General features: G+C 39.6%; 1 protein-coding gene across 1 annotated transcript in view; it reads left to right on the top strand.

The window, feature by feature from the left end:
* Nucleotides 1-19217, top strand: part of NBEA (neurobeachin) — a 707336-nt gene that overhangs the window by 356684 nt on the left and 331435 nt on the right. The window contains exon 35 of the mRNA XM_019653151.1: nt 16731-16795. Within this exon, the coding sequence (XP_019508696.1) occupies nt 16731-16795 (65 nt within the window). The remainder of the gene's footprint in view (nt 1-16730; nt 16796-19217) is intronic.

The following is a 19217-nucleotide window of genomic DNA, read 5'->3' as shown; positions in this document are numbered from 1 at the left end:
TTATCTGTTTGTTTATAGATGGACACTTAGATTGCTTCCATATCTTGGCTATTGTAAATAACGCTGCAGTGAACACAGGGATACATACTATCTTTTCAAATTAGTGCTTTAAATTTCTTCAGATAAATACCCAGAAGTGGAATCATGGGGTCTGTGGTAGCTCTATTTTTAATTTTTTTGTGGAACTGACAAACGATTTTCCATGGTGGCTGCACCAATTTACATTCTCACCAACAGTGTATGAGGGTTCCCTTTTCTCCCCATCCTCTCCAACACTAGTTTTTAATTTGTTAATTTATTGATGATAGACTTTCTGACAGGTGTGAGGTGATACCACATCGTGGTTTGATAATGGTCTTTTGCTTCAGGATAGCGTATAAGCCTAGGTGGTAGTCACAAAATAGAAGTCTCTACAAAGGTCTTGGATGTAGATCTTGAGAAATATTAAATGTCTATTTTATCTCTAGTTTATTTATTAACATGTTTTGAGAATAGCATCATAATACTTAGCACTTCTGTGACATAGTTGAATACAGGCTAGAGCTCTTGATGCTAGTGGTATCGTTTCCTTTATATTTATATTTTACTGTATCTTTTTTTAAGTTATAATGTCTGAGGACCGCTCTACTGATATACCTATTCTACACTCTAGAATGATATAATATTCAACACTGTCATCAAAAGATGACCAGTAGTTACACTATAACTTAAGACAAAATAGTAATACATTGGTCATGACACAGACATGTAATGAGTTGTCAAGAAATATATTCTGTTGAACAAATGTAAGTTATATTTTTCATGATATATCAATGAAACTAGAGAGACAGTCATTATTTCACTGATTATAGACCACTATAGGATTAGGATTTTGTTTCGTTCTATCAAACTTTAATTTAAAGAACTGAAGATCTTGAAAACCACATTATTATTAAATCTTAAAGTGCATACTTCAATAAAACAAACACTCACTTTTTAAAAACGTTGCATATATTAATTTTTATTAAGTTTATTAGGATGACATTGGTTAATAAAATTATATAGGTTTCAAGTGTACATTTTTATAATACATCATCTATATATTGCACTGTGTGTTCAGCACCCAGTCATATATTTGACCATATATTTGACTCCTTTTTCTTTTTATTTATTTATTTACTTATTTATTTATTTTGTGGTGAAATAAACATTTTTAAAATTAGTTTCAGCTGTATAACACAGTGCAATAGTTATACTTTTTACCCCTAGAGGTGACAACCCCCCTCCCTCAATCTGCCGCCCCACTTCCCCCCCATATCATACATATCTATTACAATTCCCTTGACTCCACTCCTACACTATACTCCACGTCCCATGACTATATATATATATATATATATATATATATATATATATATATATATATATATATATTCACTTATAGACATACAATATTATACAACATCAGCTTCAGGTGTACAGTGCAGTGATCAAGCCTCTACCCGATCCATGAAGTGGTCTCCCTAACAAGACATGTGACCATCTGACACCCTACAAAATATTTACAACATTATTAATTATATCCCCTGTACTGTCTTTCATATCCCTGTTGCAATATTATAGTTACCTATTTATGCTGTCTAATCCCTTCTGACCCCTTTTTCCCTCTTCTGCCAACCCCCTCCCTCCTTACCCTCTAATAACCTCTAAACTGTTGTCTGTGTCTATGAGTTTTTGTTTGTTTGTTTGTCTTGTTTGCTTGTTGCTTTCAGTTGTATACTCCACATATGAGTGAAGTCATATGGTTCTTGACTTTTTCTAACTTATTTCACTTAGCATATAATCTCAAAATCCATTCGTGTTGTCACAAATGGCAGCATTTCATCTTTTTTTAAGGCTGAATAATATTCCATTGTATGTATGTACTACATTTTCTTTATCCAATCATCTGTCAAATGGAATTGGTTATGTCCATGTGTTGGCCAACGTGAATAATGCTTCAGTGGACAAAGGGGAAAACATATCTTCACAGATAAATGTTTTCAGATTTTGGGGTAGATATCCATAAGAAGGATTGCTAGGTCATATGGTAATTCTATTTTTATTTTTTAATTTAAATTTAATGTTTTTCAATTTTGAAAATTTATTTTAAAAACCCTAATCTAGATTTTGTTTTCCTACCCAAATAAATCTTAAAACTTGAAACATTTCTTCTATTTTCTTATTTAATAAAGTTAGTATTTCTTTATTTTTTTGTATTCATTTCTAGTAGCACATTTTCTCAAGAAGGAAGAAGTATCCTCAGCAACTGAACTTAGCATATGAATGTGCTTATATGTTTTCTATATTCATAGATACAGGAAATGTTCTTTTTATATAGCATTATTTTATATAATCTAGGTTCTTTTTCATTATAAATACAAACACAAGTATACATATTATATTTATTTTTCATAAGAGTATTATAATATAAAGTTATATTAAATTTGTTTAAATAATTTAGTAATCTGAAAAGATCCTGGGAAACCTCCTTATATTTATCTTTATATGATACATCAACTTTTCTTTTAGTAACCAACTAGACATATTTTCATATTGCCTAATGGTTTTCTGTGGTCAGCCTTTATATATATCAATAATCTCTTTGAATTGATCATTGATTATTCATTTCTTACATTCAGTTTTTTCTATAATGCTTTTAGTAAGATGTTCATGAAAATGAAAAAAATATACTTTGAATCTTGCCTATGTTCTTCTTAGGTTATTTTTGCATACATTAAAAACATTATTCATGGAATAATCTTTTTTGTCTCTACATGTTTTTACTTCATTCCTTTTAGTTATTAACTTTTCTAACTTATTGCACAGAATTTATGAGCATGCCCATTATAAGCATTCATTATGAAAAATTGGGGGGAGAATACATACTTTTTTTAGTCACAGTTAATGATAAGTAGACATGAAAGATATAGGAAGTAAAAAATCAATTCTGGAGTTCCAGAAAACTTAAGATCTCAATTTAACCTCCCATTTTTACCTTGACATATTTTCCATATTTTGAAAGATTTTGAGATGGATTGAGTCTCTAAGGACATTAAATTGGTTACTTAGTTTTATATAAAACAGAAGGGAATGAGAAATGTACATTGAGCTGACATAGGGGAGGAAAAACTGGTGGGGGAAAAAAATATATATGTCCTGGGTCTGAGATTTCTACTCGGTCATCTAACTACCATAAAGTGATTGTGAAGAGAACATAGGGATTTCATTGTCATACTTCTGGAACCTATTTGTCTTCAAAGTGTTTAGTTTCAAAGGATCCTTAACTTGATATCCAATTCACTGAAAATGTCCTTCAGCTTTAGGAAATTTTATGCATCCATGTAGACGAGTTAAAAATTTTTGACAAAACTGTCTGCAGGCATTCAAACCCAGTTTAGTATGCCTCCCCGTGAAGATGAAAATTTAATGCTTATGTTTAATTTACACCTTTTCTTATTGCTGTTCATTTTCTTTAGTTGTGGAGTGAGTGTGTGTGTGTGTGTGTGTGTGTGTGTGTGTGTTTTCTGAAATGGCAGAAAGAAGACTTTCTGCAATGATTTATAGATAAGATTTTAAAATATACTTTTTTCTTGTCATTGCCAAGAGATTATCTTTGTTGAATTGACAATAAAATTTTTCCACTTGTATAAATTCTCATGTATGCATTTTTGTTTTTTTAGGTAATTTCTCTTAAGTCTATATATAAGAGAGAATTGTCAGAGAGCTAGGACACAGAGTAAAGTGTTATATCCCATTTGTTAGTTCTCATGGTAGTTTTTATCTCAGAAATCACAAAAAAACAAATATTCAGTTCTCCTCTGTGCTATGTACTTTTCTTGTCACAAAGTTTTGTTTTTCTTCCTTTTCAATATTTTCCCTAATTACTTTTTTGAAACTTAGAATCAGTTACACAATAGTGTGCATTTAAGAAATAGTTGTTAAAATGCAAAAACAAATATGCTTCAGTGTAATAGAATGTAATCATTGCCTAATAATTCATTACTCACATTTTTAACACATTTATTATATAAGCTAACCCTTTCAGTCTCACAAAAATACCATTTATGTGAATGAAATGCAATGTCAGAGCTTCAAAGGATCTTAGGAATGGCCTTATTATAGAGATGTGAATACTTTAATAATTGTGATATAAATTATGATGTAATTATGGTTCAATAGTATACAATTTTACAAACAGAAGAAAGTTTAAATAGTTGAACAGTTGGAAGGAAAATACACACATCACTTTATGACAGCTAGGTACTTTGAGATCTGTATGAGTGCAGCCTTGTTAAGGGGAGAAATGCCCGAAGTCATTGGTGCTCAGCACTGCCTATACAACAAACTCACCTGGGAAGCTTTAAAATAATACTGATTCCAAGCCCTATTCTTCAATATTTCCTGATATGATTGGTACTTTTTAACTATTCCCCTGATGATTCTTTTGTTCTGCCAAAATTGAGAACCACAGATCTAAGTGATACCATAGATTTGGGAGGATTAAATCAGTTCAACAACAAAAATACATTGAGTACATTCAATTGCCAGTACATACAGCTTGCTACTTACTAGTTAAATAAAACAAGATCCTTTCTTTCATTAAGGAGTTTATGATTTAGTGGGAAGATATATGTGTAAGTAAATCATTACAAAACATAATTATATTTCAGAAGTAATGTTCCCTGATTAATAAAAATATAAAATATTAAGTGTTGATGAAGTAATGATCTAGATTTGATCTCATTTCCAAAGTTTTAAAATTATTTCATTGACACACTTAGAATTTATTACTCTGCTAGCATAAACTCTTACTACATACATACAGTATTGCCCTTTTCCATAGCAAAAAGGTCTAAAAATTCATCTATAACTTGGGATAACTAAAGGAGAATATGCCATTTGTTACACTTTTCTTATAGGATTCTTTTTCCTTCACATTCAATTTTTTCTTTACACTTACACATTTTTGTTTACTACTCAGTTCTGTGCACCATATTTTACCAAGGATGTAAAGAGATTGGACTTTTCCTCTAAAGGTTCCCCCCAAAGTCATTATTTGTGCTAACTTTCACAACTGTTATTCAGTCATCATAAAACAAGCTTTAAAAACCACATTCAATCATGACATTTTCTGAGGGGGAAAATACACTTTAATTTGTGAGGAATATTTTGTCCTTTTTTCTCTTTCTCATTTAGTATTTTTTTAAAGTAATTGAAAGAAATAAACTTGTGTTTTCCTCATTGCCATAGGGGATTCATTTGTTTAAAATGCACCAAAACAATGAGAGACTAAAATAAATAAGTCTCATGCTAAATCCCAGAAAACAGCTGATGAAAACATGTTTAAAATTTCTAGTTTTAGTGCTACTTGTGTGGCTTAAGTCATTATCTCTCCAATTCCTCTACTGAAGCAGTCCTCCAGTGATACAATGGAGCTAAAGGGCTGAAATAAACTGTACCCCACACAACCTACCGTAAGCACAAGCATTCCATGCTCTTATGTTTTAAATTCATATTTGACTATATTATCCTTATGGTTTTGAATTAGATTACTTGACTTTCTTTCGTTTCCTCTCAGACACTAGGGAGATGAATATGTATATCTAGGGACTTGGTGTATCTCCTGCCTGGAACTTTTATATCTCATACCACAATTTGAAAAACAAAAACTTCACACCATCTTTCTTAACAAAAGACAATCGGTGACCTTACACATTGTTAACAATAGTTAATGTAGTCAACAAAGATGGCCTTGATAAATTACAGTTATGCAAATTGGTTATTATAGCTGATGAGAAATTTTGAAAACCTTCAAAAACAGAATTATACTCTAACATCAGGTGGTATCCACTCTGGCCCTTAGGTCAAGTCAAGGCTTGCAAAACTAGCCTTGTACTTCCAGCCATATCATGTTAATGCATAACTCGGTAGGCTTCTGTGGCAGAGAAGAAAATACTCATGTTTGCCAAGCAAATAACTAAGAACCGAAAAAAAAAGATACTGGGGAATATAATATTCCTTAAATTTTTTACATAAGGATTTTTTTTCTGTGTTTACATCTATCGTCACCGGGGGATTGCAGGAGAGCTTTCGGCGGTGAGATACCCAGAGTAAAAAAAGTATACAGAGCCGATATGAGGAGGAACCAGCGTCTCTAATCAGCAATAGCAACCATTATATAGAGGCTTTGGGAGAGGAGAGCGCATGGGATTGCGCATGCTCCCTCTCGCAAATGCAAGTCATGCTTACATAAAGGGCTTATGTAACCAGAGCCTGGCGCCTGCGCAGCAGGCTCTGCAGTCAAGGTCTGTATGTCAGCCTGCATATATTTGGACAGCCCAGCCCCTGTGCCCAGGGTCATCATTTGTGCATGCCTGAATGTGCCCAGACCCTGTCAGTCCATCCCCTGTAGGGTGGCAGTTCGGGACTTGACCCAAAGAGTGTGTCCCTGTGTATAAAGGCCATAACAGCAATATATAGAGCAACAGAGGACCGTGAGGCTGATGGCGATATCTGTCAAGATAAGGCCTGCCCATCGCCAAAAAGGGCCAAGGGAGTTCCATTAACACGTAAGGGGGCGTCCTGCAAGACCTGGATTGCCGAAACCTTGGTGTATATTTCCTGAAAGGCCTCCTATTCCTTTTGTTGGTGGTGTGGGATGTAAATATAGCATTCAGTGTGCAAGAGGGCACATGTCCCCTTCTGCACAGCTAACAGGTTTAGGGCCATCCTGTTCTGCAGTATCATCTTTCTCATTTGGGTTGTTTCGTCAAGGAGCAGGGCTAAAGAGGCTTATGCGACGTTCAGAGCGTTGGCAATGTGTTGGTCAAGGGCTTCCATCTGTAGCTCTATGTCTATCATTCCATCCCCTGGCAACAAGATGGCTAAGGGGTAAAATCATCAGGCCATTCGCTTTTCCCAGTGCCAACGATGGTAAACTGTGTCCCAATTGGCTGGCCTCTAGGGCAACATGGACAGGAGGTGACTGTGAATTAAGGGGCTCCCTCAAGTGTAGCGACCCGTCCATTGGGCTGGCAGATATGGCCAGCCGTGGTGACCATAAACCCAGATAGCATTGTCTGGCAGGAAATCCAGTGGGTGTCGTTCCCATTATATGGCATCTATTTCATCAGCGAGTAGGGTCCGTCACAATAGTAACACTGAAGCAGAGCTCCTCGGGTAACCATCCCATTGTATGGTTTGGAACTGAAGGGTGTCGTTGCTCTACATATAGAGGAGCATGGTTAGACAATGTCATATGAATCCCCATCAATCATCCCCAGCCATTGTACAAAGCCTTGCTGAGCAGAGGGGGGTTGTTGTGACGCTGCTTCCTCAAGAGGGTTTCGGCAGCGCGACAGCGAGCATTCCCCTCCAGACTTTTCCGGTCCCAGTGATGGAGGTCTGTCCAGTTGGTATCGGTGGCAGGGGCTACTCACCAGGGCAGTTCTTCAGCGGTCTCTGTTGGCAACTCTGTGCATATCTAGAAGTGCGAGGAGTTGTGCATCCAGGCAAAGGTGTGCACCCAGGACAATGTGCTGTTTCCTGTAGCTAACCTGGGCGATATGACAGAGCAGATAAAGAGACTGCCATGGGTAAGTCATGGCCTTCCTGCAAGATATAGGCTACATGCTCGTCCTGTGATAGCACCGTAACCAGTATGGGGGCAGCTCCTGGTCAATGGTAGCATATCTGTGTTCTGTGGGTCGTCGGTAGGGGGCCAGGGGTTAGGACCACCGAGTACAGGGGTATGGGCCAAAGGCATAGTCTGGGGGTCCCTCGTAAGAGGGACCTGCTTGCCTTGGCTGGTAAAGTCATTTGCATTGTGAAGGGCCAGTGCCCAAGCCAGGGTGTGACCTCCAGGCCCTTCTTTAGACCCTATTCCCAGGGCTCAAGCAGGGCAACCCAGGGTTCTTGGGTGACCTGAGTCTGCCAAGGCCAGGTCCATTCCTGCATCTGACTGGGGGCCATCATGGATAGAGCAGGCAGGATTACCATTCCCTCTTTATCCTGGCCTGTACCTCTGGCTCCCTGGTCCTTGTGTCCTATAGGAGTTGTGGGAACCCTTAGGTTATTTTGTCCAAAGGGGCCTTATCAATCTTCCGTGGCTGCTCGTTCAACAGGCGAACAGCTACTGGTATCTGGTTTTTTTTCAGTGTTTCCATCTGGGAGCAAATACCCTTAATTTTTCCTTCAACAACCCGTTAAAGTGTTCAACCATATCAGCAAATTGAGGTTGGTAAGAAATGTGTAGTTGTCATTGAACATTGTTGTCCTTTGTCCAGGTTTGAATCTGTGAACCTGTAAAGTAGGTGCCTCGATCATTGGCAATAAGCAAGGTCTAGCAAGTGCTCCAAGGCTAGGTACGTGTGTCATTGGTCCGCCTGGGCCATTGGGTAAGCAAAGCCCAGTCTGGTGGCATTGTCTATTGCCGTCAAGGAGTAATGGGCTCCCTGGTCTTCAGGGAGCAGCCCAATGTCATCCATCTGCCATTCTTGTAGGGGCCGTGCCCCCCGAAGTATGGACCCCATGGAGGTGGGCAGACACCATCTCTGGGGCTGTCTGCACATTGAGGACATCAATGGACAATTTGCTGGGCCTTGGCTCTCGTTAGCTGTAAACCCCAGTGGGTAGTCATTAGCCCCATGGTCCTGGCATCCATATGGCCTAGTTCTTGTGAAGCTAGGTGGGCATGGCGGCAGACTGTGGGGGTGCCGCAAGCGAGCGTACTTGCATTAGGGCATTAGCCGTGTCATTGCCGTGCGCCAGCAATGACCGATGGCTCGAGACGTGGCATATAGTGTCGCCCGTGCTCTGGCCTCATTTCCAAATGTCCTCCTAGAGGTCTCTGCCCATAATGGGCGGGGGCCGATCAGCCATTCTTAGGCTGCCCATTGGGGCAGCCACAGCATCAGGCCTCGATATATGGCCCAGCTGTCAGTACAAACATGTATTGGGCCAGGGTCCTTAGTCAAAACCATCCAGACCGCCCATAACTCAGCCCACTGGCTAGAGAGTCTAGTACCTGTGTCATAGTAAAAGGTGTCAGTGAGGGGTTGTAGGGCTGCAGCTGCCCATGTGGGGGACTGCCTTTGGCAAGACCCATCTGTGTATCAGGCGTCAGCCGGCATTGGGGGCTTGCCCTCCTCAAAGGGGCTAGGAGTCTCCCCCATTTCCATGGGTCCTCTGCTCACTCAGAGCAGAAAGCGATGGGCCCCAAAAGAGTGTGCAGCTCCGGGGTCAATGGACTAGAGGAGAACTGAGCCTATTGTTCTAAATAGTCTTCCCATTTTGTTAATGTTGGCGTCTGCGCCATGCTGGTTCACGGCCTGGTGGCCCAGGACCAGAGCCAGCCTTCCATTGGGTAGGTCGTTTGTACCGTGACTGGGTGTGGACCTGTGATGCTTTCACAGGCCAATAGGGTGGCGTACATCGCTGCCAAATGCTTTTCCATCAGGGAGAACCATTCTTCAGCTCCCTTCCAGAGCTGGGACCAAAACCCAGTAGGAGTCTTCCTTGAACCCTGTTTCTGTCAGAGACCCCAGCCAAACCCAGAGTCCTCCATCTGGACAGTCAGGAGGAATGGCAGGGTTGGGTCAATGACCTTTAGGGTTTGGGCCTGTGTTATGGCGCATTTTGTCACCCTGAACACCTGCTTGACTTCAGGGGACCAATCCCAGGGCTCCCCTTTGCAAACCAACTGGTGCAAGGGTCGCATTAACATCGCCGGATGTGGTATGAAAGTTCACCAGAATCCCAGTAGCCCCAGGTAAGTCTGTAACTGCTTCACCATCTCCAGATGGGGGTATGCTTGAATCTTAACTATAACCATATCGGGTATTATTTTTGTCTTACCCGACCAAATCACTCCCAAGAACTTGACAGAGTAGCCAGGGCCCTGGACCTTGTCCTCATTGACGGCCCATCCCCAACCCATTAGGGCATCTCAGAGATTGCGGGCAGCAGTTTCCAAATCTGCAAGAGAATCAGAGGTTAACATTATACCATCTATATAGTGAAACAAGCGCACGGTCAGGGGCTTGGTCCATGTAGTGAAATCCTGCGCTACCAGCCCATGGCACAGGGTTGGGCTGTGCAGGTAGCCTTGTGGCAACACCTGGAAGGTCCATTGTCTGCCCTCCCAGGTGAAGGCGAACTGTTCTTGGCTGGCAGTGTCAATGTCAATGGAGAAAAAGGCGTTAGCCAAGTCTACCACGTAGTGGAACCGTCCTAGTTCCTGCGAGAGGCGATCCATCAACTCCATGATGTTTGGGACAGCGGCGTGCAGCAGGGGGATCATCTTGTTCAGCTCCCAGCATCCCTTGTCATTCTCCAGGAACTGTCTGGTTTCCGTATTGGACAGACCGAGGAGTTGAAGAGGACTATGGGTGGATCGTATGACACCTGCCTCCTCCAACTTCAAAATAGTATGTCCAGTCTCCTCATGCCCCCCGGGCAAGCGATATTGTCTGATGTTAACCACTTGGGTGGCCTGTGGCAGGTGGAGGGGTGCGTAGTGAGGATGCCCTCTAACCAGTTTTTACCATGCTTACCCGCAAATGGAATTCCCCCACAGATGTCATGACATTCAGTCCCCTGAGCTCATCCACCCCGAGGATGTATTCAGCAATAGGAGACATGTAGACCTCACAGGCCCTGTAGGGGAGATGTCTGATACCCAGAGTGAGGGAGACTCTATGCACGGTGATGTGTCGGCCATCATATCTCTCAATAGTGGCTTTTGGACTCTGAAAACGGTCCGGATTGCCATATATGAGGGTGCTGTCTTCCCCAGTGTTCATGGGGGCCAGCACCTGCTGCATGTTATGGGGGGACCAATATATGGTGAGTTCAATGTGCAGCCTCGGGTCATCTGGCTCCCCCATTAATCGGGTGCCCTAGCCCATTCCCTCCCTAGTCAGGGAGGAAGTCAGCTAGGCGCAATTCCTGGGCAACCCCCTTCTGCTCCTTCGGGGGCATTGCAGTGAACTCCTCCTCAGGCTGTAGTTTCCGCAAGAGGACCTCGAGGGGCTGGCCGGCTAGTTTCTTCTTGGCCAGCCCAGCGGCCACCAGGTCAAACCATATATGCCGGCACTTCACCTTAACAGGGTCCCCTCCCTCACCCTGGACCTTGGGCATGGCTTTCATAGCCTGTTTCAGGGGACGTGGGCGACTCATGTCCTTTTCGGCCACAGCCTGTGCCTGCATAGTCCAGCCTTGCTGATAGACTTCCATGTCCTCCAGTCTAGCCAAAGCCCCTGTGACCTCGTGGACAGGCCGATCTGTATAGGGAGCTAATAAGGCAGCCATAGTTCCAAAAGTTCCCAGCGGGCCATTAGCAAGAATAAAGTCTTTCATGCGGGCTGTAAATACCTCTTCATCAGGACTGTTATACTGTAAAGCAAACATCCTCTGCCGCATGCCCATCTCCTGTGTGACTTGCACCAAGTCCAAGTAGGTGTTCCATTTACTCACACGCTCCAGCAAGTCCCCTGCATTGTCCCAGACCATGTGGGCAGCAGCCATGAGCCAGTTAATTATTAGAGTCTGATTACCGGCTTGGGGGTTGATCTGGGGCACATTTTTCAAACACTGCCGCAGGGAGGGCACCATGGTGCTGCTGGCCAGCTGCACCATCTTGGTGTGGCTTACCTCCCTGTTGTCAGCCCCAGCATCCCACAAGCGCAACAACCAAACGGGGACTGACCCACCCAGGTGCTGCTTGCACTGCTTCGCAAGCTCCCATAATTCCATGGCCGTATAAATGGTGTAGGAAATATGTCTCACGGACTGCCGGGGTCCAGTGGCTCCACCCCGAGGAGCCAGCGGCTCCTTGACTTCCACCCTTTACCAGTCGGGCGCGCCGTACCAGCCCCGGTGGGCTGCTAGCCCAGGAGGGCACCTCCGAATAATGTGTTGGAGCATGTGTTCAGCCACCGCCAGGCATTGCTTCAAGTCCTCCCCCTGGTGCTGTAAGTGCTGCACCCCTTTCACGTAATCCTGAGTGTCATGGCTAGCATGTCGTAAGACTGCTAGGAACATGCAGACCACCCAGCTGGCCGCCTCCCGGTGTGCCAGCAGGACATTCGGCTCCCAGTGCCTCCAGGGCTTTCCGGACGTCTTCCAGCCAGGGGCGCAAGGTGCCCCAGTCCTCCAGTGGAGTCCACCCCAGCAGGTATGCCGCAACCGAATACAAGAGGGATGTCGGGCCACATCCCTTCTACCCGGGGCGGTTCCTCTACCAGGGTGGAAGGGACACTCTCACCTCGTCATCATGCCGACTATGCCAAATGTCATGGGGGTGAGGGGCTGGGGTGCGTGGGAGCTTTCAGCGGTGAAATACCAAGAGTAAAAAAGGCACGCGCAGAGCCGACATGAGGAGGAACCACCGTCTTTAATCAGCAATAGCAACCATTATATAGAGATTTTGGGGGAGGCGAGCACACAGGACTGCGCATGCTCCCTCCACAAATGCAAGTCATGCTTATATAAAGGGCTTATGTAACCGGAGCCCGGTTCCTGTGCAGCAGGCCCTGTTAACATCCAAAGTCACTAAACTTCTATAATTAAAGTCTTGCTGCCTTATAGTCTCTATGACATCATATCATCTCTTTCTCCTGACCCTGCAGTTACCACAGATGAATAAAATATGGCTCTTCCTCAAAGATACAGTACCTAAATGTAACCATATAATGCACACGTAAAACAGAGTAAACTGAGGTTGTAGAGACATATGGAAAATGCTATTAAGCAAGTTAGCGTTCAACTCTTATGTTGTAACATTGGTATTTCAACTTATGTTGTTTTAAAATCCCATATCCAATAAGTATTTGATATTTACTTATATCTGAGGACAGAAGATTCAGGAGTCGGTAGTAGCAGAAGAGCAAAATAGATACAGTCTAAGTTTCTTGTAAGAGTTTTGATTAGAACAGAAAATACCTTCTCTATTCATAGGTAGATAGACATACAAACAGACAGATAGACAGATAGACCTTTCTTTTTGTGATGAGCAGTGCTCTTTGATGTCTTCACAGCAAAGGAACCCAGTCAGACTGGTTTCTACAGAAGAGAAACTTTGTTTAGTTACTTATGAGCATCCTTAACAGGAACATTTTAAAAGGTTTTATTACTCATCACGTGGCCTCTGATAATAACAGTTGGGGAATTGCATGTGAATTGCAGCTTACCCAATAAATCACCAATTGATAATACTTATTGACTGTTAACACATGTGGCTTCATTATAGCAGGTGCTAAAAATTAAAATTATGATAGGATTGAAAACCACATTTCTCTTCACTTCTAAAATATCAAGACAAATGAGACCCAAGAAGTTTTCAATCTTCTAGGAAACAAGTTTACAGTAAAGTTTACAGTAATAAGCCAGGGTCTCTTCATGTGTACTAATCTGGACTATTTTATATGTGATCTTGAAAAAGTTTGTGTACATTATTTTTACTCTTTTCGGAAGAAATATCTTCCTTTATTCATTTCCACAACACCCCATTTTCTAATGACTTCTTTAAGATTTTCCTGTCACCATTTTTCTCAGATAATCAATGTTTCTCTGTCCCTCTACAGTTTACCACCACATTAAGTGGGCACCACCTTTAGCACGAGAGCTTGAGCTACTGCAGCCAGGAATGGCACTTTTTTTTTTTGAGTTTTGTTTTTATGTTTAATGATCTGTGTTGTTTATTATAGTTTAATTTTACATTTCACATACAAGATAATATTTTTTTTAAAGATTTTTTGGGGAATTGGGGGAAGGGGAACAGACAAGTTGCTGTCCTTTTGTTCTTCAGTCTAGTTGTGGAGGACGTTGCTTCACTGGCCCCAGTTGGCACCATCATTGCGCTCTTCCTGGGCGAGGCAGATCAGTTGCTGGTTTCTTGCTGGCAGCTCATGCTGGTTGCTGGCTACACATGGTAGCCCATGGCAACCCACTGCAGCAGGGGCTGCAGCCTATGCTGTCGCCGGCAACTCACGGCAGCCCAGCTCCAGGTTCAGCATCTTAGCTGTAGAGGGCAGTGTCACAGGCCCTCATATGTGGGATCCGAACCAGGGCCCTCTGGGACCCCAAGCCAGTTCTTAACCAATGTGCCACTCGGCCGGCCCATATACAAGATAATTTAACATCTTAATCATTAAAAAAGTAAAATGATATCAGTGATTAAAGGTCTTGTATCTTTTTTTTATTCTGAGCCAACATATCTACTGGATTATTTTCTTTTGAATAGTGCCATAGTATTTTGCTTCTCTTCTTATATTTTGGTAGGCCTTTTCTTGTCCCTTTCAACTCTTTCTTTTTCTAATCTTAAAAATGTGAATGGCTCCCAAGAATCAGCCTAGGTTTTTTCATCCTCTTTCTGTTTATTCTCTTTGGACACTTGCTTAATGTTGTGCCTTAATCAATATTTCCATGTAAATAATTCCAGATTTTGCCTTCCTTTTCGATATGCCATCCTCAGTCTAAACGCAACGAATATAAACTTAAGGCAGCCTTATGATTTTTCCCCAAATGGTTCCCCTCCAGTATCTTAATACTAATATTACCATTCTCCCTGTCATCCATATTTAAAAGTTAATAACCTTATTTGACTCAACTCTTCTACTTTCACCCTTAAATCCAATTTCTCATCCAGCCCTGGCATCTCTTCTTTGTAATGTCTCTTAATTTCCATTACTCTATTCGAAATACTAGTTTAAGTCGCTGTTGTCACTCTTCTGAAAAGACATAAAAGACTATCTTCTACTATTTACTGTTGCTCAAAATGACAGATTACTCTTCTAAAACAGTAATTTATTGAATGAAGTCTTGCAGTCATACACTTTCATTGGCTTTCTCATCCTTTAAACTCTAACATCCTTAGTTTAGTGCAGACTTATTTCTATTGTTTCTCTATCAAAGATTGCAAGTAAGCATCTCATGGGCAGAAGGCCCCTCACAGATATTTTTTGTTTGATCTGAATAGTTTTTAAAACATTTTACTCTGTCATCTTTTCGACACAATATAATTTAGGGTATATATGTAATACCTGAATAAATACATTGTAAAATATATTCTTAAAAATCCTATTCATATTAGAAGTTTATACTGACAAAGAGCCTTAGTGTACAAACAGCATCATAAAGAAAATCATGTTTAAGAAATTGTCTGTAAGAATATATTCTTCAGAGTGACATGGTTCTCGTTGTTTTTCTTTAAGCTAATATCACAATAAATGTCAAGTATTCCTGATAAATTGGCACATTTTGTGGGATATTGGTTTGCAGGAAATATAGAATATATAATAGTAATATGCAAAATATATGAGAATGGTAGTAAATCATTTTGCCAAAATGTAGGAAAACAGCGTTCCCTATAATTGTTTTTAACAGAAATGATTTGAAAGTTTTAATAAGCTTTGTAAAATTCAGTAGCAATCTTGTCATTTTGATAAATTTTAGTTAAAGGTTGTGGTAGCTAAAACACAATGGCTTTGCTAAAAATGGAGTCATTTAGGCCTTTATAAGATCATTACTGGCCCCAGGCTACCACATCTCTTTTCCCAAGTTTTTGATTCTCTCTCCTGGGGAAATGTAGATCCGTGATGTGTTCTTCTATAATTCTTCACAAATTTACTTAGAGCAGAGAATATTTACATACCAAATAGCTACATTTGAGGACCACATTTATTCCCAGCTTGTATGCAGAACTGTAAAGGGGAATGTGATCAGGAGTAGAGTGAAGGGTTGACCCAGAGGCTGTGCTTTTTGTGAAGCTGAATTCATGGGCAGGGAACTGACCACCTCTGTGTGGCCAGCACTTTAATAGTAAAATAACAGAGAAAACAATCTATAGGTGGGTGACCTGAGTGATGAATAAGAATTTTTTATAAAAATGTATTAGGGAAGTATTTATTTACAGAACTACTGAAAAGGATATAATTTTTAATCCAAAAAATTCAGTTTACCAGCTATTCAAAACGACAAAAAAAAAATTGAAATCACTAGGAGAGGCCAATAACCAAAAATTGTTTAAAGCATATTCTAAATATGTCATAAGAAGAATATAAAATAAGCAATATACTTTTCTAATTCAAAATACTGTGTAAGAATCGCTTATATTCATAATGATGAAACTGTGGAACTGCCAGATTCACAAATATATTCTAATCTAAATCAGCAAAAAAAGATTACATTTGGATATAGTTTTAATATTAAGTATTTTTTTACAAATTTCAAAATAATTTATTATTAAAATACATCATTCTATGTACTTTTCAATCATTTGACTGCATATATAACTCAAATATTTCATATCCAAGTCAATCTAAATATGTTGTTTATGTTTCCAATTTTCATTTTACAATCTCAGTAAACATTTTCTATATCAGGGACGAAAATTTTCTATCCCAAATATTTTGCATCCTTGAATTACTCTAGTCATTTGATCTCTTTTGGAAGGGAGCTTTGTGCTGAGAACCCTCTGTACCTGTGATCTCACTGTCTACCTCAGTCAGCATCGAGCCTGAAATTGACTGGGAATTCAAAAGCACCATCTAAACTGAATAATACAGTAATATTTGTTAAAAGTCTTTTTTAAAAGATTTAGAAATAACATCACATGGAAGTCATTAACAGCATCAGCATGACCCTGAACCAGATGTTACTTTCATTTGCATGCTCCTTTTTCTGACACTTTGTTTGGTTTCTCCTTTTAGGAATGGCAAAATTCTATTCAGAAGAATGCAGGACTTGCATTTATTGAACTCATCAATGAAGGAAGGTAATTAATTTTACAGTTTTTAGACAACTAACCTGTACATTTTATTCCACTGGGCAACTGCTCTTTTCTACCATCTGTTCCAAAAATGTGTAAGAAAATATATTTAAATTAAATAATGTATCACACAGGCACAGAAACTTTAAAGGAACAAAGTTTAAAATGTCAAACATTTTTCTTTTTTGGCGGGGGGGGCAGGATGTATGAAATAAAGGGATAAGCTATAGAAGGTTTTTGAGAGATTCGAGCCACATCTTCCTGCGTAGTCAAGTTGTTTTACACAGATCAAGTGAACCCAGTCTGCAGCTCCATCTGCCGCCCCATCTGTTTCAGAACCACACTCCATGTGGACTCCCTCTGCCGAGCTCGGCTCATGTAAAATAGTTTTCTCTGAACATGTCATGCTATCTGGTATCCAGCTGAAAATGTGAGGGATATTAAATATAGGAAGTATAACAATCTGGTTAGGAATTTATATATACCATTGGTAAAATGATGCTTGAAGTTATTATGTTTGAGCCCATTATTGTATTTTTCACTTTATTATAAACAGTTGTTCACTATGATTTTCCAATACTTTATTGGCAGTGGATACATTAAGACAGATGTAACTGTCATCATTTTGACACGTACAGCTTCTATCCGCCAAAGACCTGCATACTTTACAACTTGAGTTTCTTCTATAATATAGTGTATTCTGTATTATAATCGTGACTAAATATTTGGCATAATCTATTTGTTTCTTTTATTTGAAACCAGATTTAATTAAATTGATAAGAAAATAATGCTTACTGTATATAAAACTTACCTTTATCAAGGGAGGTGTCATGAAAGAATATTTTACAACATATTCCTTGAAAATTAGTTTATATAGGTATAGAAATGCTTCTAAAAAATTAACTTAAATACAGTTTAGTATTATTGGTTTTTTCCATCAATGTGTATATTCTGAGAAACAGCTTCTGTTTTTATAACAATTCATCTTATTGTATATTTTTCATTTAGATATTCCATGATTGAATTATTTTTAGCCATAATTATATAACTATAAAAATTGAATTTTGCATTCACTGCAAAGCAAAAGATGCAGGAAAGTAGCACTTTTATTTCATAACATAAATAATAATTTTACATAATAATAATATGCTCTAGTTTTTGTAATACTTTATTATTGTAAGAATTGATAATAATTATTGTCAATCTTCAGGTGATGAAAAATAGGAAGAAATTTTGCCCAGGCTACTCATTGTCATATCAGTTAAAGAAATCTCTCAATTCACATACATGCTAATTTTGCTAATTTGTTTCAACTGTGAAGTAATAAACAAAAATTATCTTGTACTCAGTAACTCTTTGAACGTAACAGAATTGAACCTCCAACACTTAAGATTATAGTTACTGTCTTAAAAAAGAAGAAGGGTGGACATTTTGCTAATATCAGAGGTCTTTAGCTTTTGATACTGCTTTGTTGTTTAGTGGTAGAGTATTTTGTATTGTTTGAGGAAAGGGATTGGAGTTATGGAAAGCAGTTATAATTTTGTTTAAATTTAAATCCATGAAAACCTCCAAAATGTTCACCATGTTCTTTGTGCCATTCTAGATTTGTGTTTCTATTTTTACTGCCAAGGTTTCCTCCAATAAAAATCATTTGGGAATAAAAATTGAAATATGACTAGCTCTAACTATGCAGGAACAGATCAATTATACATTAATACAGCAAATGCCTATTTAGCACCTGCTACATACCAACCACTATGATAGGATCTGGGAATAGAGAAGTAAATAAGACAAACACTAGACTGGTACATAAAATGATTCAAGGGTGCTATGATATAGGTATTAATGGAAGCGTAAGGCAGGGCACTTAACCCAGTCTGGAGGGTTGCATTTTCTGGGTGGTGGGATTTTAAGGGTTTTCAAAAAGAGTATCAAAGCAAAGAAAATACAATGAAGCAAAGATAGTCCTTCTAACAAATGGTGCTGGGACAACTGGCCATTCACACGTGAACAATAAATCTAGACACAGGCCTTAGGACTTCACAAAAAAAAATAGCTAAAAGTGGACCACAGACCTAAATGTAAAATGCAAAACTATCAAACTTCTACAAGATAACATTGGAGAAAATCTAGATGACCTTGTGTTTGGTGATGACTTTTTACGTACAGTACCAAAAGCATGATCCATGAAAGAAAAAATTGATAAGCTGGATTTCATTAAAATTAAATACTTCTGCTTTATGAAAGACAGTGTCAAGAGAATGAAAAGACAAACCACGGACTGTGAGAAAGTATTTGCAAAAGACACAGCTGAAAAAGGACTGTTATTTAAAATATACAAAGAACTCTTAAAACTCAACAATAAGAAGACAAACAACCTGGTTAAAAATGGTCCGAAAGGCTGGCTGAGTGGCGCATTGTTTTAAGA

Source organism: Hipposideros armiger, unplaced genomic scaffold (assembly GCF_001890085.2).
Source record: "Hipposideros armiger isolate ML-2016 unplaced genomic scaffold, ASM189008v1 scaffold_198, whole genome shotgun sequence".
NCBI lineage: Eukaryota > Metazoa > Chordata > Mammalia > Chiroptera > Hipposideridae > Hipposideros > Hipposideros armiger.
Note: the sequence above shows the minus strand (reverse complement) of the source record. Positions and strands in the feature narration are given on the sequence as shown.